Source organism: Xyrauchen texanus, chromosome 17 (genome assembly GCF_025860055.1).
Source record: "Xyrauchen texanus isolate HMW12.3.18 chromosome 17, RBS_HiC_50CHRs, whole genome shotgun sequence".
In the NCBI taxonomy this organism is placed as follows: Eukaryota; Metazoa; Chordata; class Actinopteri; order Cypriniformes; family Catostomidae; genus Xyrauchen; species Xyrauchen texanus.
The window spans coordinates 15,775,515-15,792,662 of NC_068292.1; the positions used below are offsets into that span (position 1 = coordinate 15,775,515).

The 17,148-nt window shown below is 40.7% G+C and overlaps 1 protein-coding gene and 1 long non-coding RNA gene across 2 annotated transcripts in view; one reads left to right on the forward strand and one right to left on the reverse strand.

Moving 5' to 3' along the window:
• The window catches only part of LOC127658181 (uncharacterized), a 29,954-nt gene that overhangs the window by 3,741 nt on the left and 9,065 nt on the right, over positions 1-17,148 (forward strand). The window lies entirely within an intron of this gene.
• LOC127658179 (zymogen granule membrane protein 16-like) lies at positions 13,399-16,065 on the reverse strand. The gene is made up of 4 exons (XM_052147325.1): positions 15,981-16,065; positions 15,199-15,289; positions 14,735-14,861; positions 13,399-14,553 (listed from the first exon to the last, which is right to left on the reverse strand). Exons 2-4 carry the CDS (start codon positions 15,251-15,253, stop codon positions 14,211-14,213), a joined length of 525 nt encoding a protein of 174 aa, XP_052003285.1. The 5' UTR covers positions 15,254-15,289; positions 15,981-16,065; the 3' UTR covers positions 13,399-14,210.

Consider the following 17,148-nt stretch of genomic DNA (forward strand, 5'->3'; position numbering starts at 1 on the left):
TATAAAGCAATGGCTTACATGCGATTGGCTAGGAATTACCTCGCTAATGAAGTGATGATGTACAGCTGCTAGTCTTCCCGCTAGAACTACACTGCACTACGTTGCACTTCCATTTACCATAGTTACCTACTCATTATGAAGAGAAACATTCCATGTCCACAGTTTTCCAAACACTTGACCCTGCCATGATGATTCTAATTACCGCTGGACTGTTTTCTGCTTAAGGTTTCCAGAAGAAGCAAAATAAAAAATACCAATACGATCATAATCTAGACAGAGAACAACAACCTAGGTCCATATCCAAAAAAATTCACAACAGGCTTCTGTTATGAATTGTGGCACACTTTAGCATTCAGAAAAAGTGGATATTTGGCTGCCATTTACCTTATTAATGTGACATCTTTGTATGATGGCCAAAACCCATATATCTTCGGTGTGCAGCACTGTGGCATAAGGCAAAAGATGGAGAAACTTTTGTATTGATTTATAAATTGATACTGCTGCCAATTTGTATTTCTTTAAATAATGGTAGGTCTTTCAAATGAATGGGAAAAACAGGGAAGAACACTAGTTTTTGCCACTGATCTATAATATAGAACTGGATTGCTGATGCATCAGTAAACTGCTAACAGGAGGATAAGCCACTGGAAGTGTTCGAATGGCCAAATTGGTATCCCTTAATTAAAATAGGGCCTCAATGTGCTTACATGGACACTATAGAAAGCTGTTTATTGCAATACTCGTAAATGCCGCAGATGACTGCCAGAAGTCTGCAGCTCTTGTAGGTAGTGTTGAACCTCCTTTGTCAACAAGTTTGCTGCAAAGCTCATTTGCTTGTGAAAATGATCTGTGGCGATAATGTGTAAACACAGTACATACCGTTCATAACGAGGGAAGTAAGCTATCAATAACAAGAAAGGCACTTGAAAAGCTAGAAATACCAGTAAATTAAGAACTGTGGAAAAGTGACAGACAGAAATATTTCCTCATAGTGATCATTGCATTCCCCACAAGTTTACCTTGGAACTAGACTTCTGGTTAAGCCCATCGGAGTGTCTGTTAGATATGGAAATGTTACTCTTAAAATGGTAGGATAGGTGTAATGCGTCATCTTTAGTAACTCTCTCATTTTCCTCAGCACTGTATTTTTTACCGGCCGAGAAGTGCGTCCTTGCAGTACATAAACGCACAGAGTATGCGATTCAGCCCTTTGGGAATGTCTTTTAGGAGTGACCAGCTGTGAATATGTGTGCAACACGTCAATGAAATTGAGTAGAATTTATAGCCTCTGTTGGTGACATCATCAGAATGCTCCAGTTCTAGGGCTATAAATAGATGCGCCACAGGTGCATCATCAGGTATTTGTCTGAAGAGCAGTCTTGGGACATCCTCAGTGCTGCAATGAAGCGCAGCATCTCATTCCGCTTTTTCAGGGAACAAGGGTTACAGCAAAGTAACCCAAGACATTCCCTTATCAAAAGCTGCACTTAATGCTTTGCTTGATTCAGAGCTTTGGGAACGAGAATACCCACGCGCCGCACTGTGGATGTCTGGACCCCTTATGGTTGTGTTGCGTACGCTGACAAGTGCACGAGAGGTCTCAGACATGAGCTTGTGATGTTGACTCAAGGATATAAGAGCCTAGATGGACATGAACATCCAAACTATAAAACCTTATGAATGTGTGCGGAGAGGACCAGCCTGCCGCATCCATAAGAAAAACCATCTTTAGAGTCAGGAGCTTGTCAGACACTGACTCAATTCAAAGGGGGTCTCAACCAGACCCTCAAGGACTATAGCTAAGTCCCATGAAGTGATCCTGGTCCTAACGGGAGGCCTCTCCATGACCAAAGCAAGTGAGCAAAGGATGCTTCCCTAGAGGCACTCCGTCGATTAAGGCGTGGCAAGCCGATACAGTGGCCATATAAACCCTGAGAGTGGCGGGGTATGTGCCTGCTGATAATTTTTCCTGCAGAAAGTGCAGAATTGAAGCAATCTGGCAGTTAAATGGATCTGTATTACGTGTAGTACACCTTTCAAAGACACCCAATTTATTGGCATAAGTTCTAGTAGAAGGAGCCCTAGCACTCAGAATGGTCTCAATCGCTTCAGGTGAAAACCCAGTGTACCTCAGTTGGTACCCTTCAGGGTCCAAACATGAAGGTTCAACTCAGGCCGGGGATGAAATATTGTCCCCTGCACTTGAGACAAAAGGTCCCTCCTTATCAGTATCGCCCAAGGCGGACCTTTGAGAAGAGCTATTATCTATAGTGGCACCATCAGTCGGAGGCAAGACCGTTGTTGGCAAACTCTGGCTAGAACACCCGGGAGAAACTGGAGGGAATGCATACAGGCGCATTTTGGACCATGTATGTGCCATTGCGTCCAGACCCAGGGGGGCTGGACGACTCAGAGAGTCAAAGTAGAGGGGACATTTTGAGGGTCTGTTATGAGGTGAAGATGTCTACTTCTGCTTCGTAAAAGCTATATTTGTTTAACTACCTCGGGTGGAGTTTCCATTCTCCCATCTGTATTTTTTGTTACACAGGACTAAAATGTATGATTTAATAGAAACATTAGAATCAACAATAATAACCACCATTATAAAAGCAATGTTCTCCATCATAGACATAATCAGGAAAGATACCAGTTCTATCGGGAAGACACGCAGGCTTGAGTGAAGTTTAAGATGCCATTTATTTGATAAATGTAAAAAAAGTAATGTCTCTCTCTTTGGCGTAGGCCCCATCCGGCGATCCGAGGGAGTTGTGCCCGGAACCGTCATATCCTGCCGGAGATAGGAGGCAGGGGCGAGGAGCCTACCCCCGTGCGGGACAGGGCTCAGCTGGTGGTGGTGGGGTGGCGGAGGTTGCCTGTGTTTTAGCGCACTGAAACAGCAATGTGATAGATTGTGAGCAGACTTATAAAGCAATGGCTTACATGCGATTGGCTGGGAATTACCTTGCTAATTAAGTGATGATGTACAGCTGCTAGTCTTCCCGCTAGAACTACACTGCACTACGTTGCACTTCCATTTACCATAGTTACCTACTCATTATGAAGAGAAACATTCCATGTCCACAGTTTTCCAAACACTTGACCCTGCCATGATGATTCTAATTACCGCTGGACTGTTTTCTGCTTAAGGTTTCCAGAAGAAGCAAAATAAAAAATACCAATACGATCATAATCTAGACAGAGAACAACAACCTAGGTCCATATCCAAAAAAATTCACAACAGGCTTCTGTTATGAATTGTGGCACACTTTAGCATTCAGAAAAAGTGGATATTTGGCTGCCATTTACCTTATTAATGTGACATCTTTGTATGATGGCCAAAACCCATATATCTTCGGTGTGCAGCACTGTGTTGTTAGGGGTATAACAGTTATGACCCGGATCAGATATGGAGAAAGAAATCCAGGAGTCAGAAGTTCAATCAAAGAATCCAAAATTTACTGAAGAATAGTTTGCAGTGAAATTGGTACAGCCAGAGGCAAAGTCTCACGAGGAGATCGAAAGCTAACTCATACCTTACACAAAATTTTACATCAATTATACCATTTGCAAGGACGTATATTCTATTATTTAACTCCTGATTGGCTAACAGAGCATAAAGTCACAACATATAGATAGCTATAGCACATCAACATTAATCAGCGCAATTGTCGTCCTGGCTCGAGATTTACATCTGAAGTGACCTCGCAGATGGTCTCGGGCGTCTTCGAAGTCTGCCTGCTGTGTCTCCCTGGGTTCAAAACCTGGGTAGAAGGTCAATACGCACACACGAAACACTGACGAACGACAGTGTTTCTCTGCGCACAAGGGAACCAGAGCACACATTTATCAGGTCATTTTAACCAAAACAGTGAGATAAGAAATATTCACCCCTCAGGCAAAGGAGAGGAAAGAAATAATAAGAGAAAATTTACACTTCTACTTATTCAAGTGCTATTACATAGGATTTTAAATCATATAATTAGTCATGGACAGGTAAAAATCAACCACAGAATACATCTGGAACATATGTTTAACATTCCCCTGGTGTCTCATCTCAAGCTTATTCCCAAGACGACCTTCAAGTCAGCCTCCGTGCAGAACAGAGAGAGAGGCTTCAAGGAATGTGCATGAAATCAAAAATTAACTCTTAACACACATATGATTCGAAGTATATTTCAGTTATGCATAAGAAAAATAAAATTGATTATGTGCGAATGCATATAGTTAATTCATCACTTTATTAAATAAGTTTAAGCAACAGAATATAGATACATAGTGATCAATACATCTTTATATATGTATCGATATAACTGAAGAGACAAGGAATTTTTGACCTTCCCCCTTCAGTGGCATAAGGCAAAAGATGGAGAAACTTTTGTATTGATTTGTAAATTGATACTGCTGCCAATTTGTATTTCTTTAAATAATGGTAGGTCTTTCAAATGAATGGGAAAAACAGGGAAGAACACTAGTTTTTGCCACTGATCTATAATATAGAACTGGATTGCTGATGCATCAGTAAACTGCTAACAGGAGGATAAGCCACTGGAAGTGTTCGAATGGCCAAATTGGTATCCTTTAATTAAAATAGGGCCTCAATGTGCTTACATGGACACTATAGAAAGCTGTTTATTGCAATACTCGTAAATGCCGCAGATGACTGCCAGAAGTTTGCAGCTCTTGTAGGTAGTGGTGAACCTCCTTTGTCAACAAGTTTGCTGCAAAGCTCATTTGCTTGTGAAAATGATCTGTGGCGATCATGTGTAAACACAGTACATACCGTTCATAACGAGGGAAGTAAGCTATCAATGACAAGAAAGGCACTTGAAAAGCTAGAAATACCAGTAAATTAAGAACTGTGGAAAAGTGACAGACAGACATATTTCCTCATAGTGGTCATTGCATTCCCCACAAGTTTATCTTGGAGCTAGACTTCTGGTTAAGCCCATCGGAGTGTCTGTTAGATATGGAAATGTTACTCTTAAAATGGTAGGATAGGTGTAATGCGTCATCTTTAGTAACTCTCTCATTTTCCTCAGCACTGTATTTTTTACCGGCCGAGAAGTGCGTCCTTGCAGTACATATGCCCGCAGTATGCGATTCAGCCCTTTGGGAATGTCTTTTAGGAGTGACCAGCAGAAATTGAGTAGAATTTATAGCCTCTGTTGGTGACATCATCAGAATGCTCCAGTTCTAGGGCTATAAATAGATGCGCCACAGGTGCATCGTCAGGTATTTGTCTGAAGAGCAGTCTTGGGACATCCTCAGTGCTGCAATGAAGCGCAGCATCTTATTCCGCTTTTTCAGGGAACAAGGGTTACGGCAAAGTAACCCAAGACGTTCCCTTATCAAAAGCTGCACTTAATGCTGTGCTTGATTCAGAGCTTTGGGAACGAGAATACCCACACGCCGCACTGTGGATGTCTGGATCCCTTATGGTTGTGTTGCGTACGCTCACAAGTGCACGAGAGGTCTCAGACATGAGCTTGTGATGTTGACTCAAGGATATAAGAGCCTAGATGGACATGAACATCCAAACTATAAAACCTTATAAATGTGTGCGGAGAGGACCAGCCTGCCGCATCCATAAGAAAAACCATCTTTAGAGTCAGGAGCTTGTCAGACACTGACTCAATTCAAAGGGGGTCTCAACCAGACCCTCAAGGACTATAGCTAAGTCCCATGAAGTGATCCTGGTCCTAACGGGAGGCCTCTTCATGACCAAAGCAAGTGAGCAAAGGATGCTTCCCTAGAAGCACTCCGTCGATTAAGGCGTGGCAAGCCGATACAGTGGCCATATAAACCCTGAGAGTGGCGGGGTATGTGCCTGCTGATAATTTTTCCTGCAGAAAGTGCAGAATTGAAGCAATCTGGCAGTTAAATGGATCTGTATTACGTGTAGTACACCTTTCAAAGACACCCAATTTATTGGCATAAGTTCTAGTAGAAGGAGCCCTAGCACTCAGAATGGTCTCAATCGCTTCAGGTGAAAACCCAGTGTACCTCAGTTGGTACCCTTCAGGGGCCAAACATGAAGGTTCAACTCAGGCCGGGGATGAAATATTGTCCTCTGCACTTGAGACAAAAGGTCCCTCCTTATCAGTATCGCCCAAGGCGGACCTTTGAGAAGAGCTATTATCTATAGTGGCACCATCAGTCGGAGGCAAGACCGTTTTTGGCAAACTCTGGCTAGAACACCCGGGAGAAACTGGAGGGAATGCATACAGGCGCATTTTGGGCCATGTATGTGCCATTGCGTCCAGACCCAGGGGGGCTGGATGACTCAGAGAGTCAAAGTAGAGGGGACATTTTGAGGGTCTGTTATGAGGTGAAGATGTCTACTTCTGCTTCGTAAAATCTTAGCTATATTTGTTTAACTACCTCGGGTGGATTTTCCATCCTCCCATCTGTATTTTTTGTCTGGACAATATGTCCACTCCCACATTCAGACATCCAGGGATATATACTGCTCCGTGTGACAGGAGCTTGCCCTGGGCCCAAAAGAGAATCTGTCATGCCAGTCTGTTTAACTGGCGTGACTGTAGACCTCCGTGATGGTTTATGATAGAGACTGCCGTTGTGTTGTCCACTAGCACCAGGATATGGCAGCCTCTCAAAGGCTGGAGGAAGTATTTCAGGGCCAGAAATACAACCATCAACTTCGACATATTTGATGTGCCAATCGAGCTGATGGGCCTCCCATGCTCCTTGAGCTGGACAAATACTTAAGACCAATCCCCAGCCCAACAGATCTCTCTGGGAGGCAGATCTCTCAGGGAGGCTTCCGTCGTTAAAAATCTGCAATTGCAAGACGCACCTAGAATTGGACCCAAAGCGAGGAGCCGGGATCTGAACCACATAGAAAGGGTACGTAGCTTGTGGCGCGTAACCCTTATCTGCCTTCGGGGATTCGCCCTTGGGTGAGCCCCTGGCTTTGAGCCACAATTGAAATGGTCTCTGTGGCAGGGCGGAGGGCGGGGCCGGGTCGTGATCCTACACACCCGGTCCCGTATTAGGCTAATTATGCCTCCGTGAGGGTTAAAGGTTGACTGCAGAGGATCGTGCGGGAGAGAGAGATCGTTAACTGACATGTCCGTCATGTGTGTTTGTGTCTTCTTTTAAGTTTATCATTAAACTATTATTTATATTATCAAGCTGGTTCTCGCCTCCTCCTTTGCATTGATCCCTTTACACTGGTGCCGAAACCCGGGAAGGAGGACGGATACGCCGTAGTAGAGTTCTCGCCACTACCGTCCACCCCAACGGAGCAGCCACGGTCATCTGCCGGGGGACGAGGAGCCCAGCCGCCTGAAAGAGGACGATGGCCACCGACCACAAGGGGAGAAGGGACTCCTAACCGACTGCCTGGAGCGGTCAGGGCCACTGCCAGGGGTGTAGGAGTCACCTACCGGCCCCTGAAACATGGCGGGGTTTAAGATCGCCGACCGCGAGCGGGGAGGGGCTCACTGGCGACCGCCTGGAGCTGGAGAACCGCTGCCAGGGGCGAGGGAGAACCATTCTGTTCCACAAGAACCTCAGGGGCTGGTGGACTGCCTGAGTCCCGGAGAGGCGCGCCTGTCGTCCGATAGAGGATGGAGTAGTGGCAGAGGAACAAGCTGCGGCGTATCGGAGAACCGGCGAGTTTTTTTTTATCTCTCTCTCCTCTCGCTCTCTCACTGTCGCTCTGCGTTGACCTTTACCCTCTTTTCAATTTTACAGTGTTTTGGGGGGTACTACACTGTTACAGGAAGTACCACCCCCCCATTTTAATTATTTCTGTTTCCCTCCCCTTGTCCCCTCCCTCGTCCAGGTAGATGGTGATGACCTGCCGGCAGACTAGACGTAAAGCAAGCCCACCCCCAGGGAAACAGGGGGGGTGTACGTCAGGCCGGGGGAGAATGAGGGAGGAATGTGGCAGGGTGGAGGGCATGGCCGGGTCGTGATTCTACACACCCGGTCCCGTATTAGGCTAATTATGCCTCCGTGAGGGTTAAAGGTCGACTGCAGAGGATCGTGCGGGAGAGAGATATTGTTAACCCTCACGGAGGCATAATTAGCCTAATACGGGACCGGGTGTGTAGGATCATGACCCGGCCCCGCCCTCTGCCCTGCCACAGTCTCATATGCAGACAGCCCATAGGAATCACAGAGGACGCAGACGCCATGAGACCTAACATCCACTGATACTGAAGAACAGTAAAAGTTTGGTCTATTCTGACTTTGCTCAGGGTATTCTAAATGGTCTCAATTCTATCGGGAGATAGCTGTACCCGCATCATGATCGAATTCCATATGATCCCTAAATACGTTGTTGTCTGGGAAGGAGAGAATGCTTTTCTTGGCATTGACTTTAAACACCGAAGCAACCAGGTGAGCTAAGACAATATTCCTGTGCTGTAATGCCAGTTCTCATGACTGTGCTTGAATCAGCCAGTCATCTATATAAATCAAAATGCAGAAGCCCCGGAGTTGTAATAGAGCCAGTACTACATCCCTGCAGCGGAAGACGGCAAAGAATAGAAATCTTAAACCTTTTTTACTGTCTTTAGGACCCAGGTAGAAAAACTCGGCGGCAGCTTTCAAGCTACAGGTTCTCTGATTTTGATACTTCCCATTGAGGGAATGTCGGATGTTCCGCATCCTGGGTGACAATTAGAAGCAACAGAACACCCAACATTTCACTGGAAACTTCTAGCTCCTGAAACACCGAAGGTGGCAGGAATAGAGAGGTTCCGTGGGGGTGTCGGGAAGGTGCCGGCAGATATTTTGCGTGCTGTCCCAAGGGGGGGCTACCCCCACAAGGCTGGGCGCAAGACCATGAGGTCTTTCTCTTTTTAGAAATAAAGGTCCTGTGGTCTTGCTTTGGAGGCTGCTGAGGGCGGTGAGCCGATACCCACTTTTTGCGAGGGGTAGCGCGACTAGCCACGCTCTGCTTTTGGACCTCCCTTCTGGAAGGACCGGGGGGAAGCTGGGTGGCCGACAGCAGCTCCCTCTGAGTACAGCGAGGAAGGAATTGCACAAACGCTTCCTTGTTTCTTTTTAACTCCCGAAACCTGGTAATGACTGTATTCATAGAGTCACCAAACAGGCCAGAAGGTGAAATTGTGGCATCAAGAATGAAAACTCTGTCCTTATCCTTAATACCAAAAGATTTAGCCACAGATGCCTCTCCATGCTGACCAAAGCAGCCATTGAACAGCCGATAGCGCAAGCCGTCTGCTTGGTCGCACGGAGAGATAAATCTGTGGCTCGACGAAGCTCTGAAAACGCTTCCTAAGTGGATTCCTTAATATGCACTTCATCAACCTAGCACACCAACATTTTTAGACACCTTTGTCCATGCATTGTTTTTGGATATGTTTTTTTATATCCCTGTAAGCAAAAAGAGACAGATCATATATTACGGGAAAATCCGCCACGGCAATAACCATTTTCTCTTCGGAACTAATGTTTGGTGGGAACCAAAGTGTAACTGTTGTGTTCTCTAGACTTCACTAGAGCGGAGCACTTCTATACTCCAGTAGGTTGCCACCGAACTGCATCAAAGCTCACTACCATAATGTTGCCTGCACTTGAACTTTCCTCTGATGCCTACATCGGCCAAGACGCGCCACGCCACTTCTTGCCGCCGAGAGACGATGGCTGCCATAGAAAATTATTTACTTCCGGTCAATTTGATGCTCTCGGTGCCTCTGGTCTGAACGCACCATTAATCTTACAGAATTCTAAGTCAAACTTGCTCTTAGCAGTTTTGTGAATAGCTTATTAGCAAAGACCCTATGGTAGGAACTCTTTGGAGAACTCCTAGTGATAAGATGAAAATATTTATGAATTCGGGCCGTTATCTCGTTTCTGTGCTGTTCAGGAAAACAATCAAGTTTCTTACTTGAATTAGCAAATTGGGAGAAATAAAATGGTGCTAGCATGAATAAGGTTTATATGGTTCAGGATTTGAATTTAGGCTCTGTTAAAATGATAGAGAATGTAAGTATATTTAAACGTATTGATCAAGTGACACAAATCATGGCTAGTTTTAACAGTGATTGTATCAGCCTTCCAGATTAGGCTGTGGATCATGGGATTTTTTTTTTATATTTTCGCAAACTTAACTTCTACGTCGATATTGATCTTTCCTTTTCTTAATTCAAATTGATCTTCAAATGAAACGACAATATAATAACAATACAAAAAAGAAAATTATGAAATAACCTCCAAAAAACTCTACAATTTTACCCTTTACAACTTCTTTCACTGACCACATTTTGCTGTGACTTTAAAATCACTCTTAAGACAACAGGCAGAAAATGACTAACACAAATTAGATCATAAATGCAATTGTAAATATAAACAATAATAATATTAATAGTAGCAATAATAATAACAATATTAATAATAATAATAATGGAGAAATCAATTACAACTTCTAAAAAGTTTAACACAAATCTCATAAAAAATTGTTTCTTAAAACTGCTAAAACACAGCTCGTCAGGGGCATAATTTCATGTTCCACTATATTATCAGAGTTTGGACATTAACTTTATTAATGTCCAGTGGTGGAATATCTAACCTGCAAATGCAGGAACTGAGTTTAGACTTTGTGCTGAAAACAGACTTGCTTCTCAAATGACTTATTTCTCAGAAAAATATCAAATACTCTTTGTGGCACTGCATTAACATACAATAAACTCACAGTATGTGCAAATGTGACATGTTTGAAACTGAAGTAGGCCTTCATCATAAGTTACAACTTGCAATGCAATTAAGTTTATTTCACATTACAACAACTCTGTATTTACTTGTTATTTTAATAATTAAATAAATCATGAATAATTCATAAAATTAAGAAGAAAATGGCAAAAAATTATTGTGATGAGTCAAATTTGTAGAAACAACATGTTATAACGTCATGATGATTTTTTTTTACATTGAGTCTGACAAAGGAGTTCTTTATAATAGTTATCGAGATATGACTAATACAATACTGATTTACATACTGAACATGTTTATTTATTGAAAATGAGACAAATATCCTGAGATTGTATGAGCCATTTTGCACACTATATGCTAAAATGAAGAGAAAAAATCCTTTAAGCAAGTAATAATTATGTCGAAAGTGAAGCAAACTAATCCACATGTGAACAGATCAGAATTCTTTTTTTTTTTCATTAGATGTTTTCTTAATGTTGACTTTGAGCAGACAAAGGATAACACAGGTTGGGCAGCACTGCCCTCCTGTGGTTCATTGGTGTAGTACACAGCCCAGTGGGCACCAACGGAGGTGATGCCATTGCCATTCTGTCGACAACTGAGGAACAGGGTTGTGTGTAATGCATTACCAAGTAGTTAATTACTGTAATTAAATACATTTTTCATTGTAAATTTTAAATTGAAATGTATCGTCTAATGTTAAAATGTCTAATTACACTGTAGAATGTGTAACTTCTTTAGAGTAACGTAGAACTTTCCAGAAGGCTGCCCCACTTTAAATGATCGCCCATGATTGGTGACAAACATCAACTCATAGATGTACCCATTGTCATACTTTCCAGACACCTGAATGATGGATTCATTGTCAAGGAGTGTCATCTCCATTAGAGTGCCATAATTTACACCAATCACTTCTGTCCTGTCACGGTCATACCTTAGCTGGATACTAAACAGATATGTGTCATCAGTGTTCTAACAGATCATATGTGGATGTATTCAAATGTTCAGGCCATAAGGAATGATGTTTAAAAACCAGAAATTAAAGGTGCACCAAGTAATTCTTTCCTCATTAAAAAAGCTGTACTCCTTAAGAATTCTTAAACTCACATTAAAATGAAGACTCAAGTCATATCAGTAACCTTATAAAAGCTGTTTTATTCTACATGGAGAGGGTCCGCACATGGGGGCTGCCATGTAAAATGGCAGCGGCTGTGGCTCAGGTGGTAGAGCGGGTCGGCCGCTAATCACAGGGTTGGCATGCCAGATGTTGCCCCGGCTTGAGTTGGGCATTGGGGGTATGTGTATATATATATGGTCATCTGTACTCTGTGAAGAATGTTTTTTGACCATTTTTACAAAGGTAATACCTTAAATATTACATTACCAGCTAAGAATACACTTTGATGCGAGAGAAAACACTGGAGACCGTAAATTGAAAACAATCCAATCGTGGAACACTTCCACATTCAGGAAAAAGGTGGATAGCTCTTTACACATCCGCACTGCTCTTTAGTTTAGAATGGTCGTATCTAGAAGGGATCCCTCTCTCGTCAATATTGCAAGATTCTACAATTCTACAGATTATACACAGCGCTTGAAGTCGCACAGTAACGATGAGCACTAGTTAAAGATTATTTTGAATTGTCTATTTTGATAAATAGTCATTCTTAATGATCAATTCAAGCTCTAAAATAAATATTTAACATAATAAATTTGATAACTTCATCTGTATGTGAGCTTTTGTCAGTTATGAGATATTGAAAGTCAGTGGAAAAGTATATCAATCAACACTAGAAAGAGATTCTGACTGGGTGGTCTAGTGGTAGTTTATTGGACCATTGCTAAAGAGATTAATGTCCTAATCCACCCTTATGCAACTTTATATTTTAATTAACAAAGATTGCATTCGCACCTCAGTGGATGTATATCTTGCGTCGGGACAGATTTGTTTGCATTTTTCTATGGGATTCGACTGGAAAAGTGCTGAACTCACAGCAACGAAGAGCGCTTGCCACCCATTCTCGATTCCTCAAGTACATCACTGTTGCTATCTTCTTAGCAACAGTGCACACATATGTTGCTATCTTCTTAATACTGTATAATTAACGATTAAATTGTTTAAAATTAAAAGCAGTTCATGAGCATGTCGTTGTTATTTTGCTAGCCATCATGAACTGATTGAAACTTAACTTTGTATGTCATTCTTTTGATGAACATAGTTAACTGATGCATGCAGTTACAGATACTTAGACTATACATAACAGACTGTGCATGTTCGTGAAGTTGACGAAAGAGGGATCCCTTCTAGACACAACCATTTAGAATGGCATGCACTCAAGCGGAGTGATACAAACAGTGAAGCGTCCAATTGCTGATGTTCTGATACATCAGTACTCACAGAACATCTCTCGTCCAATCAGATTCGAGGACCAGAATTAATATATAATAATTTTTTTTTTCAACATGTACACATGAAAGCATAGGGTCACTCAAAGAAAGTAATTTCTAAATGAGGATGTGTGTGTGTTTGGTGTCCAATAAGTCTGTTGGGATTTTCAGTCACACAAAGCCATGAAGCGTTCCAGTGTTTGCTATTTTGGTTACAATGTCAGACCAGTTTTGTCCCACATACAACAATGACTCATTGGCAGATTTTGTGTATCTGTGTATTTGTGTGTCTGGTAAAAATGTGACACTCGCAACAACAAAAATATTTATTGCAACAAAAATACTATACGATTTTTCGATGTCACTTATATTATCCAGGGAAATCAGTTCCAAAATAGTTTAAAAATGTTTGTGACTAAAAAAGTATTTTTTGTTTGATGTATTTGATGTTGGTGGCATATTGTACTGTATGTAACAATGCCAAATGTCTTTTTACACTTTATAATGAACAAAGAGGTTGTTATGAGAGTTTTTCTTCATGACAGTTCTGTCACATGGCAGGGAAAAATAAATATGTTATGTTCCAACATTTTGCATTTAATTGTATTACAAGTCCCACAGTAGATATTTTGATGGGAAAAAATAGATACAAATTTTACGAAAACATTCTCAAAGCAAGAAAGAAAAATGAAAAAAAATAAATAAAAATAAAATCATCACCATAATTGAAAAACAAGAGGCCATAACAGGGACATTCCATTCTTCATAACAAACTTTTACTCACATTGTGAAACATTGATCCTTGATATCTGACTGACTCATTTTGCATGTCTCTGTAGCTAACTTCATCCTTCCAATAAGTAATTTCATGTACTATATACTGTATATGGGGAGAAAATCTTACTACCCCCCTATTACGTATAACATTATCTTTGAGATTTATCATTATCTTTATTTATGGAATTTCTTGAATAAAACAAACTGACTGAGATCATATAACAATACCTCCTAAACCTAGCACAGACTACTATAAACATTCATAATCAAAATCATCAAATTGAAATAAATAATCTTTTCTATATATTAGATTAACTGATTAATTTAAAGAAGAACTATTAGCCAATAAGTTTCACAGGTGTGGACACAGGTGTGTCATAGTTATGTATGGCCCAGTGAGCCCCAATGGAGGTGATACCATTGCCATCCTGTCGACCACTGAGAAAACGCACTTCACTTCCTCTGTGGGTTGGGTAGAAGTTAAATGAGGTACCAGAAGGCTGCCCCACTTTAAAGAAGCGCCCCTGATTAGTGACAAACACAAGCTCGTAGACATAACCATTGTGCTTTCCAGAGATCTGAACAATGGATTCTCTGTCATAGAGTACCATCTCCAGTGGAGTGCCATAATCATTTCTACCAACCACTGTCGTCCAGTTACTGTCGTATCTCAGCTGGAGCCTAAACAAATATGTGATCAAGGCACAAAAAGATCACAGAGTGTAACTCTTAGTCTAAACCTTGAGGAATTCTTCAAATATGTTTTCAACATTTTACAAAAACATAATTTTATTTTCTGGTTCTTTTAATAGTTACAGGTATGGACGATCTAGACTGTAAAGTGTTGCTTGAGCAAACTTACCCAGTGATATAGTTGTTAGAGTATTCCCAAACCCTGATACCAGTGATATGACCTTCATGTGCAGTTGAAAATTCAATCCCACTGCCACCTCCAACAGCCAGTGAGTAGGAGTAAAGATCAATTAAAGCTGAAAGATGGAGTTAACAGCTATGAGACAAAACTGTATACTTTATGTAATAAAATTAATACATTAATAAAGGCAAACTTCTGTTTAGCATACATGTTTATGTGTTATAAGTTAGATTGAAATAACACATTTAATATTTAGGGCAACAGTTCATATTTTAGATGTATTATTAAATTATTTCAAAAGCTATCGCTAAGTCAGAAGGGTGAGGACTGTGATGCTTAATAAAAACAAAGTGTATAATCCCCACCAATTAAAAATACTTAAGTGTTTAAGGCAAATCTGAATTTATTTGATAATGCATACTTATCACAGATGTGTTGTGAGTGATACTTACGCAAGGTCTTGCCAATTGTACAAACAGCAGAAAGAATCAGAAAAAGGTGCAGCATTTTGGGATAAGTTGTTGTCTACCACACTCTAAAAAACTAAGGATATAAAATAAATAAGATGTTTACTAACTAAATAGAAAATTCTTGGCTGCCAGTGTTTTTACTCTACTCTATACAATCTTTATCAATAGGTTATGACACTACTGACACAGTGTATGTGTTCTTACAGCTGCTAACCCTAAAAATCATCAATCATTAACATTAATTTCATTCAGATCAAGTCAGTTTCATTGAGCCAACATAATATAGTTGTATTAATAAAAGCATTCTTTGTATTTGACTGTATAGGGAGAACATGTGTTGAAATTAAGTGCTATTTTCTGCATTTGTGAGCAAAATGAGAAAAGGAAGAGATTTGAGGAAATGGATATCCACTGCCCAGTCTTATCAATGCTACATTAACACCACAAAAAAATAATCAGAATAATGTAGTCCCAAATAAAATGGATTAAATAAACCTCAATTTTACACATTTAAATGGATAGAACACAATGAAATAAAGTTGTAACAAAATGGTCTAGAATTTTTATGTTTTAGTTCTTTTTAATTAAGTAAACTGAACAAGCATGACAAATATTTGTTAAATGTCCAATGATAACTAATAACACAATTAATTAATTCGTTTCATTTAACATACTGCTGATAAATAATCAGTGTTTTGATATGTATATAGACTCATGCACATCTATAGATAAATATGATGGCTATAAAATAAATGCATGAATACCTGCACTTAAGCTTGTTGTGGATGATAGCCTGTTGAGGAGATCTGTCTATTGACTGAGCCTGTGTTGAGACTCTGCTGCTTGACAAACCACTTCTAATGGTTAAGCATTGTGCCTTTGTGTTCCAGTTTTCATATTGTGACACTCCTCAGACGTTTAGAACTCACAAACAATGGTGTGTATTCCAAGAGATTTCACAGCCACCAACTTCAGTTTTTACTTTCTGTTTTAAAATATTTTTGAGAATAACTTAAAGGACTTAATCCAATATACCTGAAATGTGTACTTAGTCTAATATTGTACTTCCATTTCGATGAATCCCTTTAATAAATTTGGATTCATTTGATTCACATTATTTTTGTTGGCTATGTTTTTGGGACTGATATTTGCTTTCAGCTTTTCATGTTAAATGTATTTTAAAAGTTTTGCTTTTTAGTATTATACTTTCGTTGACCTTGTCATGTTCGTGCGACACAGCTTCATCCTTGCAGTGCCACATTTTTGTACATAACAATGGGGCGTTTCTCGTGAACACTCATAAAAGAACTTGAAATGAATTGATTCCAAATTAATCATGGCAGATAAAAACATATGCTAATAATAGCTTCTCTACAATTTATTCACAGAACATTTGTGTGGTTTCTCTAAGAAATAACTAACCAGTAATTGGAGCATACAGATGACTTGTTTACTTAACGTCAGATCTTTTACAAACGTTAACAGAAACATTTTCTGCATACAAATCAGCCTTTAATAGTCAGCACTGTACTTACTGCATGGCGTAACATATAAGTTACCAACATGGTAAAAGAATACCAATAATGGATGCATTGAAAAAAAAAACGGCATGGTTACTGTTGTAACCTCCATTCCCCGAGGGAAGGAACAAGACGTTGTGTCGAATGAAGTGACACAAGGGGTTTTCCTGGCACGCCAAACATACCTCTGAACCTGAGAAAAGGCCAATGTCAAGTTGGCAGACAGAATTTGCATGCCCCGCCCCAGACATACGGGTATAAAGGGAAGCGGGGCAGCGAGTGCCAGTCAGGATTTTTCACCGAGGAGCCGAAAATAAGATACGAACGTTTTAAGTGGTAGGTCTAGTGCTGTGGCAGGAGGGACACAACGTCTCGTTCCTTCCCTCGGGGAACGGAGGTTACAACCTTAACC